This window comes from Pogoniulus pusillus, chromosome 29 (assembly GCF_015220805.1).
Source record: "Pogoniulus pusillus isolate bPogPus1 chromosome 29, bPogPus1.pri, whole genome shotgun sequence".
Taxonomy (NCBI): Eukaryota; Metazoa; Chordata; class Aves; order Piciformes; family Lybiidae; genus Pogoniulus; species Pogoniulus pusillus.
Window position 1 is genome coordinate 12,551,437 of NC_087292.1, and position 26,557 is coordinate 12,577,993.

The window sequence follows — 26,557 nt, forward strand, 5'->3', positions numbered from 1 at the left end:
CTGTGCGCGCCCCCGTCTTGCGCCTGCGCACCTGCGGCTGGTGCCCTCGACGTGCCCTGAGGTGCTGGCGGGGACTGAGGCTAAGGCAGGTATCGGGCATGGGGCTGGTGGGGCCGGGAGGCGCCAGTGGCAGACAAGGCTGTAGGAGAACGAAAGGCAGAAAAGGCAAAAATTGCGTGGAGGCGATTCCTTAATTACGACCTGCCCTCCGGACAGCTACGGCGGCGGTTGGCATCGGGGATCGCAGGTGCATCCCGGGAGGGAGGGATGCGGGGCCCGGGTCGGCATGGTGGCTGCTTGCAGGCTGTATGGGTACATCTGCCATGGCGAGCTCGGAGCCAGGAAGACAGCGCCACAACGCTATGGCGTTGCGTTGAGCGGCTCCGGCAGTGCGCTGAGTGCCTGTCCGGAGACCCTGCTGTCCCGATCCGCGAGGACCCAGAGGCACCGGCAACGCACATGGCCCCTGTGCGCCCTCCTGGGCCAGGGAGATGGCGGAGAGAGTGGCTTCTAAGAAATACAGCAGGCTCAAATGTGAATAGATAAAGACATGAATATATAAATAGCACTGCAACAAAACCAGAGGTTGGCGAGGAGACGTGTGCTGGTGCTGGACATCTGTCCCCTTTTTGCAGATCGCATCCGTGCAACCCTAGTAGGGGAATGCAGGATCTGGAAAATAAAAGAATGCTAGAAATGCCGCTCGGTGTATTTTTAGTAGAAAATTATCAGTAGGGAGGGATTTGGCTTGGAAAACGAAAAGAAGCAGTATCTGACACAAAATTTGCATATAAGAATCTAAGAGCGCGTTTTCTGACAAAAAGGCAACTCGGGGTGCGCGGAGCGCAGGTGGCTGTTCATCTGTGCCTGTTAAATGAAGAGCAGAAACATCCACCCCCGTTCGACTGCGATACTTGGCTCCAGTCAATACACGCGGTGCTGCGCAGGAGGAACACGGTGGGAATGAACACGTTACACAATGAGAGGTAGCGCTCCTAACGCTGCTGTACCTGCAGATAATTTACCAGCAGTCGTTTAGGGACAGGCTCCTGCCCGGAGCTGCGTGGTTTGCGGGGCCTTCCCGGGTGCTGCTGCGGTCCCGGCCAGTGCCCGGTGCCTGCAGCAGCAGCGGGGCTTCCACCGCAGCGCCCGGGGTGATGACAGCTCGGCATGGACTCAGGAGAGTAAGGCGAATGATGCTTGTGCCCGTTAGGCGATCGCTGGGGGAGGGGATGGTGTTTTCCAGTAGCGTTTGGTTGCTGATCGGGCTTATCTTACTGCTTTAATAATAAGTCACATTGGGAGGAATTGCATGGTGTTTGTTTACTGCATCTCTAGGCTGTGGTGATGTTTGCATTTGGTACACTGCGCCTTACGAACCCAAAAGACTGGAGTCGTTTGAAGATTATGTAAAAATAAAGGTGCAGATACCCTCTAAAAAGACTAATAATGGGACCAGGCATTCAAGAATATCCCTTATTACTGCACAGAGAGACACAAAGAAAGGAAAGCCAAATCAATGAAAACCACAAAGGAATGGTAAAGTAAGGAAATTATTTTCTTTTTTTCTAGTTACAGGAATTTCTAAGTACTGCAGATTAGTTAATATGTGCATGGCTGTACTGTTCAGACTGTCATTCTCTGCTCCACAGCAACAGAAGCAGTTGTGCAATATGATCGTGCAAGTCACAAAGTAGCAGGTGACTGAATCAATGCTGGGGACCCAAGACTGATTTTCTTCTTCTTTACTGGCAGCAAACCTATGTGTGCAGCTGGACAAATTAACTGAACTGCAGTCGAGCTAGATTAGACTGGGAGGGCACAGTTTGTTTATTCTTGTTGTAAAGTGACATTTTCAAGCTTTACTTTTTAAAATTAGTAATATTCTTGTTTGTAGAACAGGGTGTTCTGATCCTTACAGCATGCACTGATTTAATGATTCCATGTGCTTATGCAAAGATGTATCTCTTTCATTTGAGGAAACATATTTTAGTTTTAAACTGTCCCAATCAGTAATGCCATTCTTTTTACTTGCATATGAGTTTTCCTCCTATTAATATATTCACAGCCCCATTCTAACACAAAGCATGAAAGGTTTTGTTTGTGCCTTTTTTGTGAAGTTGTGTTAATATCAGAATAGGCTGTATGGTCCCTGCCCACATCCATTCCTTAACTTCATAGGAATAATCTCTTAATTTTGTTAAGAGTATGCAAATGAGAAAGGGAAAGTCTTGCAGTGGACTTCAGATTGTACTTTGTAATTAAATATGTTAAACTGCAGCAGGACCATGCCCTAGGTAGTGTAGAAATTAGTAATTGAATACAAAGTCTCTAATATTTACTGTTTATTATCCCCAAAGTAACTGTGGGATCATCTGGTAGAGGACTGAGTACAAGGGCTGAGTTAATTACTGTTCTAATGTCTGACTGAATTACTTTTTGGTGTAGTGGTATTAAAATCCTAGTAAGGTGGTTAGTAGTATAAAAACTGATCATAGCATAGTTCTGATGAACTTTAGGAATAGTTGCAATCACTCTTTTTAAACCAAATTGCATTCTAAACCTTCTATTGTATTTCTATATGATTGTGTATGTTGTTACTTATTTGTGATATTCTGTTTAATCCTTGCTATTTACAGTAATGGAAAAAGCCATCCGAGCACCAAAGGACTTAATAAACCAATTGCTCATGTGAAAGCTTCTCCTGGAAGACTAGACAAGAATGTATCAAGTACCATTGAAAAGGTAAATCATTCCATTTTGGTTTTGTTTACAGAAAAAGGGTACTCAGTTTATGTCAGGTTCATAATAACCTCATGTGCTTGCATATTGTTTCAGATTTCCCATGACACTCAAGATGGTAACCAACCAAGTGTTCTTAAGAAGGGAAGAAACCAGCTGGATGACAGTAGTCAGTCAAAGAGGTAGTTAGATGTAGAGATTGTCTGTCTAATTTGTAGTCATTTCAAACTGCTTGTGATTAAATCATTACACCTATGTTTTGCCTTTAACTTAACACTGGCCCCAGAATTCAGCATTTAGTAGGACAACAAATTATCAATATGGAACTTTACCATCCTGTCTTGATGAATTCTCAGACAAAATGAGAGTAAAATAAGACACAAAATCAGTAGCAAGCAGTGTTATCTCTGCCAAGAAATACTGATTTTACACATTGCCAAGTTTCCATGCCAGTTTCAGCCTCATTCATTTAGATCCAGGTCCTCTAATGGGGCAGGAAGGCCTTTGTAAACTGATGTTCCAAAGATATTCATTATTCTAACAGGATATGATCTTTATTTAGAATCACAAGTGTTGGCACATCACTGCACAGAGCACAAGGACCAAAGAGGAGTCTCCCAGAAAGAATGCAAAATGAATCTTTTCTGCAGAGGATCCCTCCTAGTGCAAAGGGCAGCATGCAAGGTAGCCTCTGTAAGGTTAAAGATGTCCCAGTGCAACATTTTTATGGCAGCAGAAAAGAACATTTGGAAAGGAATCAGGAAGAATGTGTTGCTGAAGCTGGTCCATGCTCTTCTAAATGGCAAGAAAGATCTGTAAGTGAAATGTTTCTTGATTTTGAATCAGTACAAATTATTAAAGAAGATGCTGAAGATGACAGTGCCAGTGATCTGTCTGATTCAGAAAGGATTCCCATTCCCCCGTCTCCCTGCACACCACCAGAACTCATTCTCAGAGCTGAAGAAATTGATCCAGGTTGTTTGGAACATGTTCTTGATACGGGTTTTAAAGAATCAGAGTATTACTACCCAGACTTTCTCCCACCCCCTTTCAACTCATGGGACTTGAAGCAGTTGGCCATCTTTGTTAATGTGGAGGGGAAAATGGAATTTCAGCCAAAGCCAACAGGATTTCTTGAGAAATTCATTGATCGCCTTCTGCAGCTGGAATGGCTGCAGATGCAGACTGTGCAGAATGAGAAAGGAAGGGCAACCAAAGCCAGACCACAGACTGCTCCCAGCTCTATCCGTACCCTAAAAAGCCCTGGCAAAGGCAAGGCATTGCTTAGCCCTTTGCCTAGCAAACAAATAATTCCTCATGAAAGTGTTTCAAAGCTGCCCAGAAGCTATTCAGGTCACAGGGGAGAACCCTACTGTGAAGGAAGCCGCCAGTTACATTCTCATCCAGGTCATTTGAAACTTTCTGAGAGAGTGGGATGTGCAGTGTCTTCTCCCAGACAATCTGCTGAAGTAAAGAGTGAACTGAAAAAAAAGCCAATTGCAAAGCAACAACTCAATCAGCAGCCCTCTGAGAACAGTTCTAAAATTCAAAGTGTTGGTAATATGAGACCCCCTAAACAAAGCCCAGTGTTTCCTGGTTCAGCTGCTCCCATCAAAGGTTTAAGAACATACACGGGTACAAATCCAAAGAAAAATGGCAATGCCAGCAATTATGTTCCCTCTAAAAAAACAGCAGTGGACAGGAAAATAAATGGCACAAAGCAAACATCACACAAATGAACAAAAACTCATTAGCAAAGTTGATTCTTCTTGACTGCTGGAAGGCATTTGGCCAGTGCAGAAGAGTCATGTTTTCTTCACATGAAGATCTTGAGAAAATATGTTCCTGATGCATGGTTCTAAGTCAGAACTGTTCATTTCAGTACATTTGATCTTAAGCCAGCAGGGCCAGCAGGAAGTCTTTTCCCTGAGGGCAAGTGTCTTCCATTGGTCTCTCCTTAAAAATACTTGCAATTGCTCAATGAAGATTATAGCAAAGTGTTAGAGAATTGCAGCATGTCCTCCTAGTTGCACCAGCTGAAGTCCACTGAAGTCTGTAGTGGTTTTTATGCTTTGGTATATTCGAGAGGATAGGTTCCATGCTCTTGTTCTTGAACTGATGTGCTGTTCTGTGAGATGTCAATGTGATGTTCTTAGATGTGCTGTCTGATGGAAAAGGGCTTGACTGTTTTTGTAGCATAATAGAGTGTGCTTATCTATGCAAAGTTGAACTCCAGTTCTTCACAGAAGATGATGAATGGAATTTTTTGGTTGAGCAAGAAATGATATTTTTGTAAGAAGAAGAATGGAGTTAATGTTTTGAAATGTTTTAATGCAGGAAGGGTTCTTTTTAGGACAAAAAATTATTAGGGAGCAGACAGCTTCAATGGTGACAGATTAAGAAAATGGAATGTGTATTTTTCTACCCAGAAATTTTCACTATGTTTACAGAGAGCTTTCCTTGAAGTCCATTTTGTAAGCCTTGATGCTCTTGGTCATTTAAAGGAAATGACAAAATTTCAATTTGCACATGGATGTATGTGACTAATGTGAACCAAGGGTATTAACTGGAGACTCTGGCCTGATTTGCAGAACTAGTAGCCTCTCAGAATGTGAAAAATAGACTCTTAGAGTATGAATTTAAAGGCTATTGGAAATTCAAGTAAAGATAGATTCTGATACAAAAGATAATTATTTTCAGTCACCCAGGATGAGTGTTATTTATCCCATGATCCAGTCTACTTCAGTTAATTTGGCTTCTTTTGTCAAGGTTTAATGAAGGGAAAATAATCTGAAGCAAGGAAACTGTGTCACTGAGGGCCCTCAGACCCTCTATTTCCTCCTGCGTCTGTAAGATACAAGAGAATATGAAGAGTACTTCAGGAGTATTCAAGTGTCAGTTTATCTGTTACAATTTCTAATTAAGCACAGCAGCAGGGGGCACAATCTTGTTGAAGCTTAAATTCTAGAAAGTACTTAGTACTTTAATTTTAAAATGGAATACTGAGCAGCAGTAACTTTGTCCTCAGCCACCAGACATACTGAACTGTTCATGAGAAGTGAGCTCTGGTGGACCAAATTTTACAAGTTAATCCTTCACCTTGTGATAGAAAAGGAAAAAGTAGCAAATACAAAAGAGTGCATAATGTATATAGTTCAATTGCACTTCTCTTGTTGATTTCATCTTGGTTTTAAGATGCTTAGCTGTTTCTATTCTTTAATTGTGCCTACCAGATCTTCAGCTTTGTAAAATTTCAAAGCATGGATTTATATGTAGTTCAAAATGTGAGGCTATTGATAAATGTAGTAATAAACTAGAGTATTATACAGTACTTAAAAACATTGCTCAGGAATAGTCTAAGAAATATTTTTAGTGTTTTTTTTCCTAGTCTGCTGGAGACCAAATGTGAAATTTTCAATTGATAAACAAATGTAATACCCAGTATTATATTTCCATATTCAATATTTGCGAAGTTACAGTTAAAATGAAACGTAGTTGCATGTACATTCAGCTCTATGCAATTAAAGTGAAAATCTGACATGCTCAAAGATCAGATAAATTGGCTGGGTCAGAGGTGTGGTGAAACACTGACGATGGCATTCAACACTAGCAATGCAGAGGACCAGCACATTCCATTGTTGCTGTTTCATCCTTTTGTTGCGTCCCAGATTCATCATGTATTTCAGCTCTTTATTTTAAGATGAAAAGTTCTTGCATCCAGCGCTTGAATTTTAAATTGTGGTCAAATTCTGCAAGCCTTCCTTGGACAAGTTTTGCTGATTCTCATCAACAACAGTCAGTAGGACTGTTCTTGACAATAAGAACCTCTTTAGAGGACAGCTTTAGCACACTGGTTTAGCGCCAAAAGCAAGGTGAGCAGGATTGAGTCAACAGAAGAGCAGATATTTTAAAACAAATTCTGTTGGATGCAGTAATCAATTTAGCATGTTCTTATAGCACTGAATATTAGTGTAAGCTAAATTTTCCTCTGAAAGGTTACTCTGTGTTGATGCTTTCTTAGGTTATATGCAGGCCACGTGGTTACAGGCACATTTTGCATGATGACCTGTTAAAGAATAAATAGTGTTTCAGTCAGTCTTGACCAGAACAAAGCTGATGTGCACTAAGGAAAATTTTCTCACAGACCTAGGAAAAATTTGGTTCAATATCACACTTGTGATCTGATGGTCATCAATCCATCGTCGGAGACTAAAAAGTTAAGCAGGTGTAGATGATGATGCCCCTTAAAATAAGTCTGAGTTCTGTGTAAAGCTCTGGCTGTGATCTGGCCAAGTTTGTCTCACATGATAATCACCAATCTAACTTTTGTTCATTGATTTATTACTTACGCAGTCTTCTCTGCATACAAAAATAGAAAATCTCTGCCTGCACAAACAGCACTTAGTGTGAGCAGACCTGCAAGAGTTGGATTTTATCCTGCAACACTTTTACTTCCATTTTAACTTGACTATGTTCTGAGCCTATAGATAAAAAGAGCTCCTTTTATGGAGAAGACTGGTTTTTGCCACCTTGAGTTTGTCTTTAGAAGCACTTCTGAATGTAGCAGAGAAGTTTATTCCATCAAATATGTTCAGGTTAGAATTAAAATACTTCCACAGACCAGTGATTGTGTGGCTATTTTTTTTCCATTATGTTTAGCAATATGATGATATGTGAGTCTGAGCCTAGCACTGACAATGCTTCTTGAAGAGGAAGTTTACTGTGATGTGAGATATTTAAACAGAGTAATTTATATATTCTTTTCTATTTATTTTAAAAGTTTATTGTTCTGCAGTACTGCCTACAGAACAAATATGCTCAGGTTGCATTTTAAATGAACAGCCAGGTTCAGTTATACTGATAGAAGCTTTGAACAGCTTAGTTTTTAATGTAATTACCCTGTTACAAAGATGTGAAGAAACAGATTTTTTCTCCAGTACGTGTACACTGTTTTCCTTTGTGATGCTAAAGTGTATTTTCAGTGCATAACTTGCACAATGTTGTTTTTCTCTTGACGTTTCTTTTTTCTCCTTTTCTTGCATCTCTGCAATGAAATACTGTGGTCAGTTGGTTTTACCTCCCCACACCCCTCCACACACTGTGTGATAGGTTTTGGTTACATAGAGCAGTTTTGAAGTTCCTGCAGGATGCTTCCAGTTCCTTGTTCTGTCAGCAGGACGGGTGTCAAGCTTCTGCACTCAGAATTTATGCTCCAAGGAAGGGTTATCAATGTATAAGCAACATATATCATTCTGGGAAGAGGGGCTTCCCATATCCTTCAAGTGTAAGAGCCTTTCAAGGAAGACTCAGTCCCCAAACTGCTGGCTCGGTGTCCTAAATGATGGGGTGGCCACTTAGTAAGGCTGATAAGGTAGACTGTATTTTTCTTCCTGAATGAGTGATCGCATTTGCTAGTATGAATTCAAAGCTGTGTGTTGATAATTCTTCACATAGGCAAAAAATCTCAACAGTAGTTGTACTGAGAAAGTTGAGTTTGGAGAAAATGGGTTGCTCCCTATTTGGAGAAATAGGGAGCTCTCACCTCCCACCAACGCCCTTCTCCCAGAGTGCTGTGACCATGGCTCTGCAACCATCTTTGTGCTGCTAGGGCTTTGTGCTGTTGCCCCATGCCCAGGGTGTTGGCAGAGCCACATAATGCTACACATGACGGTCAGGCTCATTGCACTGGACTAAACTTGGAGTCTTGTTTGACCTCAAATTGCTTAACTATGCTGCAACCCCATTATTGCTTGTGTCCTTTCTGTGTTTCATTTATTTCTGTTTGAAGCAACTTTTATCTTGTATTTGCTGTTTAAAGGATCCTGTTAGAAGTTTGAGAGTATTTTGACAGCTTTTTCAATCAGTATGCGATACATTTTTTGAGCTGATATAGTTGACATTTCTGCAATATGAAATTGCCTAGAATGTACTATTTTTTGCCTTATTTTAAAGGTATTAAGCTTTTGTTGCTCCCATTGTCGTTAGTGTTTTTTTTTTTCCTGAAAAATAGACCATTCTGTGTGGAAAGTCTGGAACTGTATTAACTGAGAATTTGCAGCCCAGCTTTTGATGTTGGCAATCATGTATTCTTATTTATTTGGACTTTTTGTGGATATTTTTGCTAGTAATTTCATTGGAAAGTGATCTTGTAATTCAAAGTTACTGTATATTTACTCTAATAAAAGTGAGATATTGCCTATTTCTTACTAAGTTGTGTTTTTTTCATCATCCACAAGATGGCATCTCTGAATTCTTGTAGCGAATTTCTTCACTGCAGTGTGGGGTAAGACATAGTTCAGCATTCTTTAGCTGGATTGCTGCTGGCCAAACTAGGTAATTAAAGCTCTGTGACTATTTGTGCTCCACCCGGTGATCATTTCTGCAGCGGCTGTATTAATGCATCATAAAAGGTGAAAATAACAGGAAAAAATTACTTCACCATGTTTGAACCTTTTCTCTCTTAAATGCTCTAATCAACGAGTCTTCATATTCTTATAACCACCAGAACACTTTGAACATTACCCAAAGAACAGCAAAGATGTGGGTAGATGCTTGCAGAGAGCCACATTCTCATGTCTCTAGTATACATGGATAAGTATGTTTAACTTTACACATGGTGTGTTCATACATTGAGCTCAAGAAGAAAATAAAGGGTGAGAGATTCAAAGGGAGAAAATGACATTTGTTGTTGCTGAAAATCCCTTTGCTTTGATATTTTGGTAATCTCTTCCATTAAGCATGACAAATCTCTGAGATACCACACCTGAATTTTATGACCAAGATGTACTTGCTATTTCAGGATTTTCTAATGTCTAAACCATCCTATCCTATGCTGCCCTTTAACCATGTTACTATTATTTTGTCCTGTTAATAGTGTGTTTTTGATCCTCTGCCTTCTTCTCCACATTCATTGTTCTTTAAAACAGTGTGGCCTATTTGACATGATCTATTACTTTTCCTTTCCACCAGAACTTGAGGTCAGTTCTTTGCTACATCTTTCTTTCACAGCTTTCAACAACCTAAATTAATTGTTTTTCAGTTCTGAAAAAAATAAGCCTCTTTAAGGTGGTCAGGCATTGGAACAGGCTGCCCGGAGAGGTAGTGGAGTCCCTGGAGGTGTTAAATAAAAAACATTGGGCACAGCACTTCAGGACATGTTTTAACGACCGTGCTGGTTTTGGGTCGATGGTTAATCATCTTAGAGGTCTTTTCCAGCCAAAACAATTCTGTGTTTCCTTGTGTCAGTAAATGCAATACAAGAGAATGGAAAATTCTATCACAGTATCACACAGTATCACAGTATTATCAGGGTTGGAAGAGACCTCACAGATCATCAAGTCCAACCCTTTACCACAGAGCTCAAGGCTAGACCATGACACCAAGTGCCACGTCCAGTCTTGCCTTGAACAGCCCCAGGGACGGCGACTCCTGTAGAAGTTGTTTTTGCGGAAGCCAAGATTTGCTCTCTTTCACTCAGTTGTGGTTTGTTGTTGGTTGTTGGTTTTCTTTTGTTGTTGTTTGTTTGCTTTTTAACATGGATTTGCAAACTTTGGTTTTTCATTTCGTCTTCTTTTTCTAGTTTCATTGTAAGTGTATATTTCACAAGCTGGGTGGGAGTTTTAGATTCAGATATACAAGTTCATGCTTGTAGGCTTTTTAGCTGCACAGGACTATCTAGTGTTTGTATCTCCTCTCAGGTAACCTACAGAACTTGGTCTTGGCTCAAAGTCTAAAGTTTAGAAGTTGCACTTCCGAGTATGGCAGATAAAAGTAGCTTCCACTGAATGTAAAGGTGCATGTTTGCACTTTAATAAACCTCTATGGCATTATTATTAGGAAATGGCATTTCCAACTAACTATTACAGGCCACCAGCTGGTTTATTCTGGCCATATAATAGCCATAAAACTGTAGTAATGACACATTTGTTTTGTGCAGTATTTAAAGTGGCAGGTGCAAACAGACTGGAGAACTCAGCGAAGGAGGACTGCGTTTTGCTTTGCATCGTTTCAGTTTTACAGGATCCACAGCTCATGTTTCATTTCATTGCGTCTGACGAGGTGGAAACATTCCCTTGTGCTTTGAGGCCGCCCAAGCGGCGGTGAAACCAGGGGGAACTGACCGCCTGCTGAAAACACAACCGCTGCCATCACCCGTTACCTGCCCTTCCCAGGAGCCAGCCCAGCTCCAGCCGAGTGCGGGGCCGCTCTCGCTGCCCTTACCTGCTGACGCGGGGCGGCGCCGCGAGAGGAGAGACCGGGGCCTCTCCCCGCTGCGCTCCCCTCTGCAGTACCGCTGCCGGCTCCGGTACCTGTCCCGCTGCGGCTCTGCGCCCCATGGAGCTGCTGGCCGTGCTTCTGCTCCTGCAGGTAGGTGTGGGTTGGGACACATAGAATCCTAGTATGATGTGACTTGGAAGGTCCCTCGTTGACATCCAACCCACATGCTTAAGCAGGGTCAGAGCAGGTTGCCCAGGATCGTGATTTCCAGGTGAATTGGAATCTCCTCAGAGAAAGATACTCCACAACCTCTCTGGGCAGCCTGGTCCAGGGCTCTATCAGTCTCAAAGAAGGAGAGTTTTCTTTCGTGTTGAGATGAACCTGTCTTCCAGTTCTGTAGCACTTCCACAAGTGTTTCTGTGAGGTTTGTGGTCCTGAACTGGGTTCTTCCTTCCTAGCAGTGCACATGGCTGGAACTGGTACAGCAATAGCCTGAGCCTTTTCTGCGCAGCTGGTGCACATGGGGCAGTGTGCAAGCCAGAAAAGACAAAGTTTCCAATTGCAAATGGCTAATACATACACAAAGGGGAAAGCAGTGTGTTCGGGGAGCCCAGCAAAGCTGAACTTGGAACAAAGCTAATAAATGCTATAAGCAGGTTCTGGGTTGAAGTCTTGCTTGCTCTTTGTATGTCGCGGAAGTTTTCCCTGGGTTATACAACAGCTTTAAAGAGTGGCTCCAGGGCATTACTGGTGAGCCCCCTTTGCATGGCAAGTTTATAACCATGATAGATTTATAAGTATTTTGTTTCTTCAGAGAAGGCCTCTGGGGTAAAGGCCTGACCTTAATCCAAATCTAGTCTGGAAGAGCTGTTTCATTTATTAAATGCAACTGGAAATGTTGATGGAATGAATCACAGCTCCCCAAGCTTTCAAATGAAAGCAATGAGGATTAGGAGGAAGGTATTCAGGTTACCTGTAAACTAATGGCGAGAGTGTAATTTGAGTATTGTCATGCTCCTTTGTGATGAAAGATTTCAAGTAAAGATTTCAGTGTCTGGGAGCAGTACACTAAGCCTGTGCTTATAAAAGGGCAAATCCTGCCAGTTAGAATGCAGTCACCATTCACAACCATTTGTTTTACTCTTCTGGATTAGAAACTTGGACCAGTGTTCATCTTCTGGTAAACCAGCTATGTTTAGAATAGCTAGAGTCACACAACAGTCTCTGAGAACCTGAAACACTGCCCAGACTTAACATTTTTCCAGTTGTAGGTTTATGCCCTGGCACTACCAGATGATTTCTAGAGGAGTGCTAAACAGAGACAGAGGTGAATGTTTGAAAGACTGGAGGGACTTGGTGTGATAAAAGCCATGAAGATACTACCAGGGACTGTTAGATCAGTGTTTGCCTGTTTCTGGGACTGGCTTCATCTGACCAGAGAAATTAATATCCAGGCTCTCATGCCAATTCATTTGGAACAAGCTGGATAATATTTGTGGAGTTTCCAGGGTTAGATACAATTTAATACAATGCTGTGAAAATTGGATCAATATGTTCCTGTGAAGCCAAATTCCTCCTATGCAACATATTGATGGTTTCTGTTAACTGTGCTTCTCACTATCACTGTTTTTTTCTCACAAGGTTACTCTTGCCAACAGTTTTTCCACTGAAATTGAAAATTTCGGTTTAAGACAAGCCATCCAAAAGAAGAGTACTGAGGTTTGTAGTCAGTGTAATATAATAAGAGATACACAACAGTTAAGATGTCAACTGTGGCACTAAATACACTTTTTTATCCACTAGTGGAGAGATTCTTCCCAGTTAGACAGTGTGCGTCCCCTGCAGCGTACAAAAAGGACCTGGGTTATCACCACCATTGATGTGCAAGAGGAGGACAAAGGACCATTCCCAAAATATGCTGGACAGGTACAAGCAACCTTTTAGAAAATGTGCTTGAACTTCAGAAAGATATTAATCATCAGAGAGTGTACAAGAAAATAGCAAAGGTAGAGAGGGGCAAGATCTTTTCTTCAAACAGCAAGTTTCAACAAATGTAGGCTTTTTGCAGAGAGTTGGGTTGAATTGTGTGGTTGGAGGGTAGAGCACTCCTTTCTATGGGAGGGGAAAGAGGACCTGTGAGTAGAAAGACTCATTCCACACAGCTGTGTACCTGCACATTGTGCAGAGTAGTGACGGTGCAACCTAGAAGGTTTTTGAGCTGATTGAGACCAAGCCTTCAAGCAAGGCCCCCACATGAAAAGAGAAAGTGGGCAGGGAGCAAATGAGTCCGAAAGCTTTTTGTTTATGTTCTGTCTTCCTTGCACTGTGTGGTGCTACTGTCTTTTCAAAAGCTCTTCAATAACAAATCACTGAACACAACAGTAAAATATTTAATCAGTGGACCTGGGGTAGATCAATCTCCGGAGATTGGATTGTTTTCTATAGAAGATGATGCAAATGGACATGTGTATGTACATCGTGCCATTGACAGAGAAAAGATCCAAATGTTTCAGGTAACACACTTAAAAATACTTACAACTGCTTGCAAATTGCTTTCTCATGGCTAAATGCTACACAAGGATGAGACATACCTATAAAATTTTTAGATATATGAGGATTTTTACCCCCTTTTCTTATGTTGAACCTCTAAATAAATGGTAAGATGATTGCATCAGCAGAGTCCAATAGGTAACTTCCACATCACTCTGAATTATAAATCTGTATCTGTACACTTCAGTTCTGTCTTCTTTTTGCTATGACCCTTGATCATAATCTAAGAAATAAAATTCCAAGTAAATGACAGCTACAGGACATGGAGTTGTAAACCTGAAAACTCCTAATCAAGAGAATTGGAAGCAAGTAGCTCTGCCTTCCAAAAAGATACGATAACACTGGAGGAGCTGCAAAGCTGCATTACACTAACTTTACACTTAAGAGTAAGCACATGCTTGTCCTTGAGAAGTAAAAAAGTGTTCGTAGGTAGTAAGTGTAATGAAATAAATGTGACAACAAATGTATGAGTGAAATATATGTGCGTGAGTTTGCTTTTCTCTTGCAAAAAATCTTCCGTTGTGGTCTTTCTATTCCAAGTTACTGGATTGTTCCAGGGTAGACACTGTGGGCTTTGTTTTCAAGTAGGAATAAGTGTAGTAAAGGAGAATTCAGCATTCAAATTTGAATCTTCTGCATGTTCATGGATATGAAACCAAACCATCATACAGACAACTGAATGAAAGGTCTTTGTCAAAACCTGAAAGTGTTGTGTTCCATTCTGGTATCTAAATGATACCTTTCATTCCCTCCTGATATCTGTGTCCCTACTCATTTAGATACGCTTCGATGTTGTGTACAGAAAAACTGGTGAACCATTGGACCACCCTTTATTTTTCATCATAAAGGTTGGAGATATTAATGACAATGCACCTGAGTTTCCCAAGGAGGAATATAGTATTACAATAAGAGAGACCCACAGTAAAGGTGAGTGCCATCCAGGCAAGGGATTCTACTGGTTTGTATATGACTGCTCTTTCTAATTCCTCTTTCTTTGTCCTTTGTTACTAAATCTGTTCTTCTCCATAGGTTGTACTTAAACACTCATGCATTCAGAGGCACTTTCCTGCCTGTGGATTGTGTGTTCAAGAGCCTACAGACAGGTCTGAGAAATGTCATGTTGAGACTAAAGACTTCTATTAATATCTCAGTTCTTCATTCTAGATGAGCCAGTTTTCCAAGTTACTGCCTTGGACAAAGATGAAGGCGGCACTGGAAATTCACAGGTGTCCTATTCTCTAAGTATGCATATGCCTCATCTAGATGGACTCATGTTTAATGTTGATCCCACCACAGGATCAATATATCTATCAGGATGCCTGGATTATAAGGTGATGTACATATGACAGTTTCCTATCATTTAATGCTTGATACTCTTGTGGAAATTAATCATATGTTGTGAATTATGAATATTAATTTCTGTGTGAATGCTAACTTTTTTTCTTAATATTCAAAAATTTGGGGAAATTCCCTGAGATTCTTTGGATTTTCAGTTGACAGGAAGTAGTTGCACAGAATTAAACAGTTTAAAAATCGGAACTTGGAAAACAGGAATGCAAAACCAGGAAAAATTCTAACTATGCTTATGAAGTCTTAGCATTAACTCCAGCATATGTACTCGCAATGCTTTGGTCCCTGAGTAAGTCTTCTGTACAAAGACACTGCCAAAACTGACGATAATGATCCCAAGGTAAAACACAAAATATTCCAGACAGAAGGAAGGAGAGAAGAACTGAGATGCTGCTGACAAGCTGCATACATGTGGCCACCGCGATTCCCAGTTAATGAGCCATGAATGGGGTGCTGTTCCCAGTGGAGGGTCAGTGCAGAAAGGCAGTTTCTAAATTACCCACATTAAATGCATCATTTTGACAATGAAACTGGCCAGTAGGCACTGGCAACATTGTTCCGGCCAATGAATTCAAAGCTTCGTGTCTCGTGTGACTACGCAGGCACACTGAGGGGCAGCACAAGACACCTGACACGTGGTGCTAAGCCCCTAGGCTTCACAGCTTTGCTGGGGACAAACCCTTATTGTTTGTTCATCTAACTCCACTCCTGGACCCGCAACAGAAGAGGGAGAGTAGGGGTTAAACTGGCCTGGCAGGAATTATGCCCTACCAGGACAGATACATGTCCACTACATGTAGACCATGTAGTGTCTCACATCTAGTTTGGTATCTTTGACTGGCGATATACAGGAACTGCTTCTCAACTAAGCTTGGGACATCCTTTCTCCTGTTTTTTTCAGACTGCCAACTCTTTCAAACTGCTGATTAAAGCCAGTGACCATGGAAGTCCCCAGTTGTCATCTACTGCAACAGTGAATGTAGCTGTTGAAGATGCAAACAACCATCTCCCTGTATTTACTAGAGATAATGTAAGGGAACACATTATTATTTTACTGAGCCTTTCTAAATACAGTTCTCTCCTTTTGAACTGCCAAGTACACTCAGCAGTGGAACTGGCAGCCATCAGAATCAGGTCAAATCATGTTCAAATGAGCTTTATGTGTCAGAAGAAATATCTCTCAAAAACACAGACAATAAGAAAACGTTTGACTATTGACAGTGATAAACTTTGCTCTACAAGGTTTATCAGCATCAGGATGTTGACAATATAACTTAGCAAAACTAGAAATTAGTTCACCACTTCCCGTGGGCCAGGCAAGTGCTCAGCCATCCGCAGAAAAGCAAGGATCACACATAGTAGTTACTTGGTAAGACAAAAGCTCTAATTCCAAATGTCCTTGCCTTCCCTCTTCTTCCTTGCAGCTTTTATTGCTGAGAATGGCATCATTTACTATGGGGTAGACCTCTGGTCAGTTGGACCCAGCTGTTTCAGCTGTGTCCTCTCCCATCTTCTTGTGCACATCAAGCCTACTCACTGGTGAGTTAGGGTGAGGAGCAGAAAAGAGTTTGCCTCTCTTCTCAGCAATAACAAAAACATCCCTGTGTTATCAATGTTGTTTTCAGCACAAATCCAAAACATGATGTCACAGCAGCTGCCACAAAGAAAATTAACTCTATCTCTGCCAAAACTAGTGTGTCCAGAGTGCAGAGCTGTGTCAGGCATTGGTATGTGTAAATATTTGAAGCTGTGAACAGTAAAGTACTGAGTTACAGCAGGGGGTGTAAAGTGACCTTACAAAAGCAAACATCTTTACCAGTGTGTTACTATGGTAGTTCTCTGATCTGTAGAGTGGTGTTTGGAATACCTGAGGCAATAAGGTTAGATAATCTGCCAGAGCAGGTTTATACAAGAAATATGAGCTTCATCATTGTTCACTCCAGTCAAAAAAATCTCAGCCTTTTCATAGCTGTGATTTGTCCCCTTTCTCTGAGTACATGAGTTACTCTTCATAGGATTTGTAGAAGCTGTGATGCAAGGACAGTCTTTTCCACATACAACAAGGGCCTGAATTTTCAGATCTCAACCAATCACCAACTTATATGAAGAAAATAAACCCAACTTAAATTTTATTGCCACCTCACATTTAGGGCATATTTCTTGGATGATGTATTTGACATTTCTTAGTATGCCTTTGGAGTGCTAGTTAGTCAAGTTGACAGCTGCATTGCACTATCAATACTTAAACCATTGTGAAGAAATTAGCTACAATCTCACACATATTTGCTTTCTACAAGGTCAGGGATGTAACACCTGCAGACTAGATCTGGCCTAAGCCTATATGCGCCAATCTCTTCTATAAGTCAAGAAGACACTTCTGGATTAAAAGCCCTTGTGGCTTTTATGGGCCTACTGCTATAGTCAATACTAGAAGAGTTGAGTAGCCTCCTGATTTTAGATGAAGATAGCTTTAGTAGTAAGTTCTTTATGAAGTCAGTGGAAATGTGTGGGAGGAAAGTTAGTTGTACAACTCCTGCAGGGTTCTATGTCACTGAGTAGGGACATATGAACTGCAACAGAGAACGGCAGTGTATGCAGAAAGTAGCTCCACATGGTCTGTTGGTGGAACTAGGCTCAGAACTGGCTAAAAAGCTTCTTCCTTTTGGAGAATATAAATAGTCCTTTTTCCTTTCCCCTCCCAGTATCAGCTACAGATTCCAGCAGGTCAAGAATATCCAGATATATTACGACTCCAAGTGGAAGATAAAGACTCTCCTGGCACTCCAGCTTGGAGAGCGAAATACAGACTAACAAAAGGCAATGAAAAGGGACAGTTCAGCATTGAGACAGATCCAGAGACAAATGAAGGCATTCTGAGTATTACTGAGGTAAGGAGCAGTAACAAACAAACTGAGGTATGGCAAGGAGTAGTGTGGCCAGTCTGCTTACAAGACTAATAGCTTAGGATCTTAGCTGAGTTGGATGAGCTCATCTCATCTCTGAGTTGTAGACATAGAGAGGTGACTGCCAAACCAGAGGTCATAATTGCTAATCAGACTTATGTCTGGGGTTTTCAGCCTCTTCTCTATGAAGATGAGTCTGAGGTGAGACTTGTAATTTCTGTGGAAAATGAAGAACCTTTCTTCTTGTGTAAAAATGGAGTTGTGATGATATCAAGCCTAGAATCCACAGATACAACTGTGAACATCAAAGTCTTGCAACATGCTCTTAGGTTTCATCCTCCTATACTCATTGTCCAAAAAGAAGAGTCAATGAAGCCTGGGAGAGTATTTAGAAGGTATTCTGCCACATATCCAGATGATGTGCCAACAAAGATAAAGTAAGTGGAGCTGCTTCTAACTCTCAAAATAAGAAATAGCTTAGGAATATGAAGACGTTAGTATATATCGATACAGTAAAACAAACATACACATGAGAGGTGCAGGTTTACTGTAGATGATACTGCAGATCTGCATAGCTGGTTCTGTAAGATACAATTTCAAGGTACAGTCAGTCTTTTGTTGCTCAATTTTTCTTTGCCTTCAAAGCAGTTTTCTTTAAAATCAGGTTGTATTAATTTGTATTTTAATTTTGGTGACAACATTTTTTTTGCATAGAAAGAGCAAGGTGTGCTTGGCTGCAAGAATGGTAATCTGATGTGGAAATTAGATACTTTCTTAGCCTCTAGGTGCAGTTTTAATGAACCTGTACAAGGCATGGGGAAACATTTGTTGCCTGTATTGAAATATGCAGCTTGTCATAACGTTAACAAAACTAAGCACCGCTAACCAGTAAGAATATCTACAGAGCTCAGAAAGGCAAAGGGAGATGCATTAGAATTTTTTTTCTTTTTAAAATCCATCTAAGATTGTAACTGGTAAATTTTTCCTTTCTCCTTAAGATATCAGTTAGCCCAGGACCCAGATCAGTGGCTGAATGTGGATGAAAATTCTGGTGTTCTTACTGTCGCAAAGGAATTTGATCAAGAATCCCCTTATGTGAACAACAGTGTGTACACCATTATCCTTCATGCTGCTGGTTATGGTAAGTAGCCAATCAGAATAATTCAAGCATTTTTTGGGCTGTTTGAGATAAGGTGCATGTTAGGTATGAAATGATAGCAAGATAAGGGATCCAAGTGGAGAATGTATTGCGGAACACTCTAATGTTTAAAATATGTGCCATGTGTGACCAGTAGCTTGAAGCAGAGAGAGATCCTGCCAATGGACTGCCTTTTGTCCATACCTAAAAATGAATGTTTTTCTCTTTCTTTTGCTCATGTCTAGGTATTCCACCACAGACGGCTACTGGCACCATCCTGCTTTACTTGTCTGACATTAATGATCACATGCCAACGTTAGTGGCTCCGTCTTTATATGTGTGTACTAAAAATCAAGGAACATCTCTTATTATAGAAGCTAAACCTGGTCTGGTCCATTCATATTCTGGGCCATTTACATTTGAGCTGGCTGAGGACTCTGAAGATATGAAGCATAACTGGAAGATAGGAAGGAACTTTGGTGAGTTGTGTCCTTCATAAGAAGTTTATTATCAGTCATGTGTCCTCTAGGTGTTTCACTGTCTATTACCTTTATGGTTTGTTACTGATTAGCCTCAATGAGATTGCAAGGACGTGGAAGAGCAGCTTTACAAATATAAAGTTACTGCAATTTGAAAAAAAATTTCCATTGTTCATCATCTCTGCTGAGTACAGGACCAGAAGCAAGGTGCAATGTGAATTACAGAAAGGAGGATAAGATGGCTAGGGAATCACTTCTGCTAACTACCTAATGAATTCTAGAGGTTATCAGAGCAGCTAAGTCAGAATGCAGCAAGACTGGAACAGATCTTTTTGCCCAGAAGGCTCAGCAAGGTGCTAAAGTGGGATGTCATTTTGTCCTATTTACTATGGTGAATTAAGGCAGGAAAAAGTATTTGAAACTGGGGTGCGAATGAGTTTCCCTTTGATTAGCAAGAGAAGGGACTGTAAAACATCTGACTTCATTCTACAAGTCTCAAAATAATTTGCTTTTCTTCTTTGCAGGGAAGTCAGTTGAGCTTTTAATGTTAAGAAGTCTCCCAGAAGGTAACTACTTCGTGCCTATCATTATTCAGGACAAGCAAGGATTTTCTACATGGCAGAATCAGCACATTAAGCTTTGCTTTTGCCCAGATGGACATACATGTAGAGAGTCACCACTTCTCACATCAGTGACACTTGGAGGTGGTGCCATTGCAATAATACTGATGGCTTTCTTATTACTACTGTGTAAGTAACCTCCTAACTTATTTGTGCAAATTATGTGTCACCTGCCTGTTGGATCTGCAATTGCAGGTCATGAACATGTGCTAAAATCTAGCAGCCTTAACGTGTAGTCATGGTGGCACAGTCACGGTGGTGTAGTCACTTTGGTTACTTTTGAGCAGGTGAACTTACTGATTTTTCTCTGAAGCGAAAATGAAAAGCTTATTCCTCTGGTTACCTGTTAGTGATCTAGTATGTCTGCCTGCTCAGTGCAGTACTCTGGGGATACCAGCTTGACTTTCTAGAACAGGCTGACCACTCCAGGCTAGGCACTGCATCTGCATGGCCACACTGATGGCAATTTGTGAGTTAGCTCATTCACAGTTGTGCTCATCAACATACTGTGTTGAGCCATACAGATCGATTCAAAATGCCCATTTCACCATTCCATTTCTGGTTTCAACAGTTTCCACTATTCTGCTTTGCCGGTTTTATGCACCAGGACCTAAAAGCGAAGTTATTGTTCAGCCTCACGAAGGTGAACAGACTTTAATGACCTATAATGAAGAGAGTAGAATGTCTATGTCTGAAGTAAGTGCAAAAGTGTATCTTCACATAACTCCACTGGTGTTGTGTGTCTGAATCTTGTCCTACTGGTCATCTCTTATATATTTCCTCTGGTTTGGGCACTGAGCAAAACAAAGCTTTTTTGGTTTGGTTGGTTGGTTGGTTTTTTTTTTTCCCCACTAACCATACCTGGGGAGTGATACCCTGTGTGAACTGGATAATGCTACTCTGGTGACAGACTGTTGTCACTCCTACAATTTTTTAGTGTCAGCAGGACCTTCCCAGGTGCCTTCCTACTAAGGAATCTAATAGAGAAGGAGGAGGCACATCATCCCTTACCACACTGCACACACTAGTGTCTTCAACAAGGAAGTAAACAGAATCATAGAACTGTTGAGGTTGGAAGAAACCTTTGAGATCAACAAGTCCAACCTCTTGGCCAGAGCTCATAATCTCACCACTACTGCTAAGCAAAATGAGAGTGAAAAAGAGAGCAGTCTGCAAAAGTGTGATCCTTCACAGCCTAGTTCAGTTTCTTATTAACACCATCCCTTTCCCTGTGTGCAGGCTAAGCTGGATATCGCAGGTCATGCTGTTCTGCCACCTGTGTCTGAAGAGGCTGGGAAAGAAGCAATTGCTGAGGTAACTGCCTGTCTGCTTATGTAGATACCCTTTTAATACCACAGAAATTGGTGATTCCAAGAATGAGGTCTGGTGTTAATAACAGTGGGAAGAACTATGCAACAGAGCTCAATTAGCAAAGAAATGTCACTCGATGGAACTTCCATTGGCATTTAAAATACTGCTGATAACTTTTTTTTCCCTAACACCTTTCAGTTTGAGACTGACACTTCTTTCCAGTAGTTCCAAATATCTGGAAGTGTAATTTCTTCAAAAATTATCATGGTATCTGAATTATCATAGTATCATAGTATCATCAGGGTTGGAAGAGACCTCACAGATCATCAAGTCCAACCCTTTACCACAGAGCTCAAGGCTAGACCATGGCACCAAGTGCCATGTCCAACCTTGCCTTGAACTGCCCCAGGGATGGCGACTCCACCACCTCCCTGCGCAGCCCATTCCAGTGTCCAAACTGATATGCACGAGATCTTACTCAGTTCTTGGCAACCACCATTCTTCAGATATCTATCAAAAATATGCTGGCCAACATATTCCATTTAATGTACTGTGGGAGTGTGGACAGAATTTATAAGTGTTCTTACAACTGTAAGATATACTTCTGGGGGTTTGAAAGCTTTTGAATTTGTTCTGTAGATTTTAGTACTTTATTCTCTAACAGCTGTCTATTTTTATTGTAAAGAATGCCTGAAGGCAGTTCTCATCTACATCAGTAGCTAACTGCCATGTGTTCTGTTCATAAGTAGGTAATGATCACCAAGAGACTCTAAGAACAATCTCTGTCTTACAGCAGGCAAAGAAAATGTAAAACAGGGGTTTTTTTATGTATGTGAGAATCCAATTCCACAATCCTTAAGACCATAGTTAGAAACTAGGATAACCTGTGTATGTAAACATTATCAAGTTATGAGGTCACGTGCAGCACAATTAATGAAAAGGAATACGATAATTTTGGAGGGAGAAATATATTTAGTTATTAAAGTCTATGAAGAATTCCTGCAATTGGTAAGTCTATGTACACATGGAGCACACACTTACAAGAAGAAATTGCCCCTGAACAGAAAAAGCTGCAATGTAACTGGAGAAGATTTCACAAGAGGGCTGGATGTAATAGAGAGAAAGATAATTGTATTTGTAACTGAAAGAAATATTAGCAGGTGACATCATGCTGGTCAAACCTGAGATACTATGTTTGTCTTCTAGGTTGGCCTGTACACTAGTCACAAGACATTCCAAGTAAGACACTTTGATTATATGGTACAGATAGTGAACAAAACTCTGGGCCAGGTAAGAAATAAATGATGAATTGCTCCTTTGTCAAGCTGGCTTGTAGGAATAGGAAAAAAGGATTGCAAAGTGGAAAGCTGCTGTGGATTCAGCTGCTTTCTCAGCCCACATCCAAGAAGTATGATAATAAAAAGGAAGGGATGTTTTTTATAGGAAAACATTTAAGACTCTCCCTTATTGAAAAGGCCTTGTCTTCTAGTCTTCTTGCTGCCTCTGGCTGGTCGCCCAACAATTACTGCCAGGCAGAGGTCTGTGACCTGTAACAAATTCTTTGAGATGGGGAAGTGGGGCAAAGTGCTTTCTGTTGCTGTGCAGGGTTAAAGTTTGGCTGCTCTTCTGTGCTATCAGGGAAATCCCAATTCCTCTTTCCATGTCCTGTCTAGCCACTGCATGTTCACAGGCCTGTCCTCTGTGTCTCCTTTGGCCAACTTGCATGCCTCCACGCAATCATGTTTACTTGATAGCACTCTGCCTGGTCCAGGACAGATCAAATGCTCCTTTCTGTCTCATTTGTACTCTAGAGACTAAAGTTCATGCTCTGGTGCTTATGCAACTGAGAGTTTCAGTAAACATTTCCTTTCCAGAGAAAGTCTCATACCCTTTACAGTAACCTTCTGGCTTACCTGCTTAATTTGCATACTATGAATTTGTTTTATTTCCAAAATGGCAGGAAAAGCTTCCATGATGATTTCTCCTGTTTCTTCCATGATGATATGTGTTGTTTCTTCTCTTCTTTAGAAACTGTATTACCAAAATATACTGGAAGATTATGGGGCCATCTATGAACCTCATAGATATACTGAGGAAGGAGGACTAGAGCAAAGTAGTTCCTTCTCCTCGGTCACCGTTACCAGTGAGGATTTGCCTGTTGATTTTTTGAACACTCTGGGACCAAATTTTTCTGCTCTAGAAGAAATTTGTCAGAAGAGATTTCCATAATTAATTAGTCCAAGCACTGATGAATTTGGGAAAAAAAACCCAAGCAACAAAAACCCCCAGAACTATCTGCTGCACTCAAAAGTATTGCAATATATTTGCACCACGAGTACCTGTCCTGTTGGTCTTTCTGCTTACGCTGCATACCTTCAGCCAAGATGTGTCTGGAAGGACCAAACTACTCTGCAGAGATGATGAAGTGATTTTGTTATATTCTGTACAGACTTACACAAATAGAAGATCTCATATTAAGTACCCTAAATTTTGTATGCAAAGTTAAAGAACAAAAGTGCTGAGCTAGGAATTCCAGTCAAAGTTCCGTATGGAAATAAGCCAAATTTGAATGGAGAAGCAATTACCAGGTAGGCCAGGGTTAACTTTACTGCAGTGCCATGTGGATCTGACTTGATGACCAGATATTTTATTTCTACTTGACACTGAAACATCGAGGAGAAAGTGCACTCTACTTATGGTGTGACCATAACTGCATAATGACGTAGTGACCTGAGAGGTCTGTTCCAGCCTGGCCTTTTAGCATAAACCGGGCACTTAGTGCTCACATGCTTAGGCTGGCATCTGGTGGCTGTTGGTATCATGACACTATTGTAATACCGTACGAACAAAGCAGTTGTTGACAGAGGACAAGGGATGACTGTTCCTTTCATTCGAACCTTCTCTAACTGATCTACAAGTGACTGTGACGAGGAAATCCTTGGGTTTCCTCAAGTACTGCCGATGAATCGGCTGAAAACGTAAGGGACAGAATCAAATTTCCCTGCATGCAAACCAAAGATGTGTTAGTTTTAAATTCTGTGGAGTGTGCATGTTTGAATGTGTACAGTTGATCTATGCTCAGTTGCATCATGATGGCTGTCAGTGTTACAATGCATGAATGAGGAAAGAATACTCAGAAGATAGCTTTCTGTCATTAGGTAAGTTGTACATGCAAGAAGAGATGGAAATAGTCACAGATCTTCAGTTCTATTACAATTCTGTGTCAAAAGAAAAATGCTTGGCTTACGGCAAGCACTAAGTCTGGCATCTGTTTACTTAAACAATGAATTATGCTTTGGCTTAGGTATTATTAACTAATAATTCAAGGCTGGAAACTTTGGTCAAGTGTGATAAAATAGTTTGGCTGAGTGGCAGGCAGATCAGTTTTCCTAAAAGCCAGCAGCGAGATCTATTTACACAATAAATCATTACTCTGATAAACTGTCCTTAACTTACAATTTCAGACTTCAAATCAGGCCAGTGACTCCACAGCACTGCTAGTAAACAAGATGGCTTTTAAAATCAGTTTATAACCATATTGGTGAGATTAGAATTGTGTTATGTTTTGCTATTCCTTCTGAAAACTAAGCAAGATTAAAAGTAAAGAAAGAATTCTGTGTGTTCATTGTTTCTGTATGTTTGTGCTGGGTCTATAGAAGCCTGTGTTTGCAAACACCAAAGCTGTAGATGTGATAAGACCCACAGCTGCTAATGCCAGAAGAAAAAAAGAGGAAAAGAACTGTTTTACTGCAAAGCTGTTGTATAGAAAATGAGGATGTTCACTGGAGGTTCTTACAGTCACAGACAATGAGCTCATACAGGTAGTAACAATGATTATTTCAGTGTCTGCAAGGATTTTGACAGTGTCTGTGCACTAATCTATTGCAGCTTCCCAGCATCACTGTGAGGTAATGATGTAGTGTTTACACCTTGAGGAGCAGCATGATTACTTGTGCCACAAAACACACTGCATATTATGATATCCCAATCAGGCTCTGGGCCTCCAAACTGCTATTCCCCTGTCTCCACAGAGGGTGACAGTGAACCCTCAGAGTCCCCTGCACTGAGGGAGCTTTCAGATGTTCACGTCAGGGTTGATGCCAAGCCTCTGCTTGCCACAGCCCTTCTCCACCAGCGCCTCTCAGCAAACCTGGGCTGAGACAGGACCTCTAGTTAAGGCAACTTGCCACTTTTCTTCCCGACACTCCTCTGTTTGTACCTGGAGTCCTCTCTTCTTCAAAGCCAAGCAGACAGCTCATGCATCGCCCAAAGGAATAGGGGCTGGTGTCAGAGAACACTGTCCACGCACTGCATATTATCAATGGCCTCAGCTCATGCCTTGCTCCTTCATAGTGGCAGAGCGTATGAAGCCTCTGGTTTGTTCAGGGTCTGCTTTAGCTAAGTACCTTCATGGCTTGCTGTTTTGTAAATGCTGGTGATGGGCTATAGTGTTTCAATTACCTGTTCACAGTGAGAGGTCTAATCACGCTGCCTGTGAATCCCCATTACTTCTGGCCCCTGCTGTGCCCAACTCAGTGGGAGTCCCAGAAGCACAAATGTTTATCTCTGCACAATCTTCATCTCTGTCTTTGTTTTGCCTCATTTATAAAAATCTTACTTAAATGTAAATGACACACAATCAGTAAAAGGGAAATTAATCACGTTGGAACCAAACTTCTGACGCTAACTTTTAAAGGGAACAAGAGAGTCTTGATCATAGGATGGTCCTACAGAGAGTGAATGTCAACCCGTTAGCAATAAAAGCTTTTCGTCTCAGACGGAAAGCATTTCCCCTCTCTGCTGTTTCCTCTACTCTGCAGAGCAATAGCAGATCCCCCGGGATCTTTAGGTTGCCACAGAAAGGGTAGAAGTTTTAATCAAATATTTCTGTGCCGGTGTGGGGGCATTTTCTTCCTTCTGAAGGATCCATTTGTCCTGATTAAGGTATTACAAGAAGTCATTTAAAGGACAAATAAATGACAAGAGATTTTACAAGTGAAGGGTAAGCTACATGCTGAGCAGGCTATAATTAGTTTCTTCTGTTAATGCCTTAGGTGTTGTTGTATTTCACAATCCTAATAATTAAACACTTAGTAACAGAGTGTTGGATTAGTGCTTTTTAAAAAACCCACAAGCCAAGCTGGAGACTTTTCTACAGCTTTTCTGAAAGCAAGCAGGGAATAGACTTTGTAGCACCTGTCACTGTGGCAAAGTTTCTCCACTCAATTCAGAAGTCACTATCACCTT

General features: G+C 41.1%; 2 protein-coding genes across 4 annotated transcripts; both read left to right on the plus strand.

The window, feature by feature from the left end:
* Positions 1-22: 22 nt before the first annotated feature.
* FAM217B (family with sequence similarity 217 member B) lies at positions 23-8,941 on the plus strand. Of its 3 annotated transcripts, none has more exons than XM_064168101.1 (5): positions 23-85; positions 1,339-1,544; positions 2,640-2,745; positions 2,839-2,924; positions 3,305-8,941. In XM_064168101.1, the coding sequence occupies exons 2-5, from the start codon at positions 1,450-1,452 to the stop codon at positions 4,479-4,481; spliced, it is 1,464 nt and encodes a 487-aa protein (XP_064024171.1). In that variant the 5' UTR covers positions 23-85; positions 1,339-1,449; the 3' UTR covers positions 4,482-8,941. The 3 variants fall into 3 exon arrangements, with proteins under 3 accessions (XP_064024171.1, XP_064024173.1, XP_064024172.1); XM_064168103.1 differs by having other exon boundaries at positions 1,339-1,539; XM_064168102.1 differs by having other exon boundaries at positions 73-1,544.
* CDH26 (cadherin 26) lies at positions 6,336-24,922 on the plus strand. The gene is made up of 17 exons (XM_064167327.1): positions 6,336-6,419; positions 10,827-11,109; positions 12,578-12,678; positions 12,763-12,885; positions 13,311-13,472; positions 14,289-14,436; positions 14,674-14,840; positions 15,761-15,889; positions 17,562-17,747; positions 17,937-18,199; positions 18,761-18,903; positions 19,146-19,379; positions 19,904-20,128; positions 20,571-20,695; positions 21,239-21,313; positions 22,517-22,600; positions 23,339-24,922. The coding sequence occupies exons 1-17, from the start codon at positions 6,336-6,338 to the stop codon at positions 23,537-23,539; spliced, it is 2,733 nt and encodes a 910-aa protein (XP_064023397.1). The 3' UTR covers positions 23,540-24,922.
* The last annotated feature ends 1,635 nt before the right edge of the window (positions 24,923-26,557 follow it).

What these genes read in the sequence shown, in the direction of transcription:
- FAM217B (XM_064168101.1), top strand. Translation starts at nt 1,450, where the DNA reads ATGGGACCAGGCATTCAAGAATATCCCTTATTACTGCACAGAGAGACA. An exon ending in AACCACAAAGGAATGGTAAA is followed by an intron (nt 1,545 to 2,639) that starts GTAAGGAAATTA and finishes TGCTATTTACAG; the next exon opens with TAATGGAAAAAGCCATCCGA. An exon ending in GACAGTAGTCAGTCAAAGAG is followed by an intron (nt 2,925 to 3,304) that starts GTAGTTAGATGT and finishes ATCTTTATTTAG; the next exon opens with AATCACAAGTGTTGGCACAT.
- CDH26 (XM_064167327.1), top strand. Translation starts at nt 6,336, where the DNA reads ATGGCATTCAACACTAGCAATGCAGAGGACCAGCACATTCCATTGTTG. An exon ending in CCTTCATGCTGCTGGTTATG is followed by an intron (nt 18,904 to 19,145) that starts GTAAGTAGCCAA and finishes GCTCATGTCTAG; the next exon opens with GTATTCCACCACAGACGGCT. An exon ending in GGAAAGAAGCAATTGCTGAG is followed by an intron (nt 21,314 to 22,516) that starts GTAACTGCCTGT and finishes TTTGTCTTCTAG; the next exon opens with GTTGGCCTGTACACTAGTCA.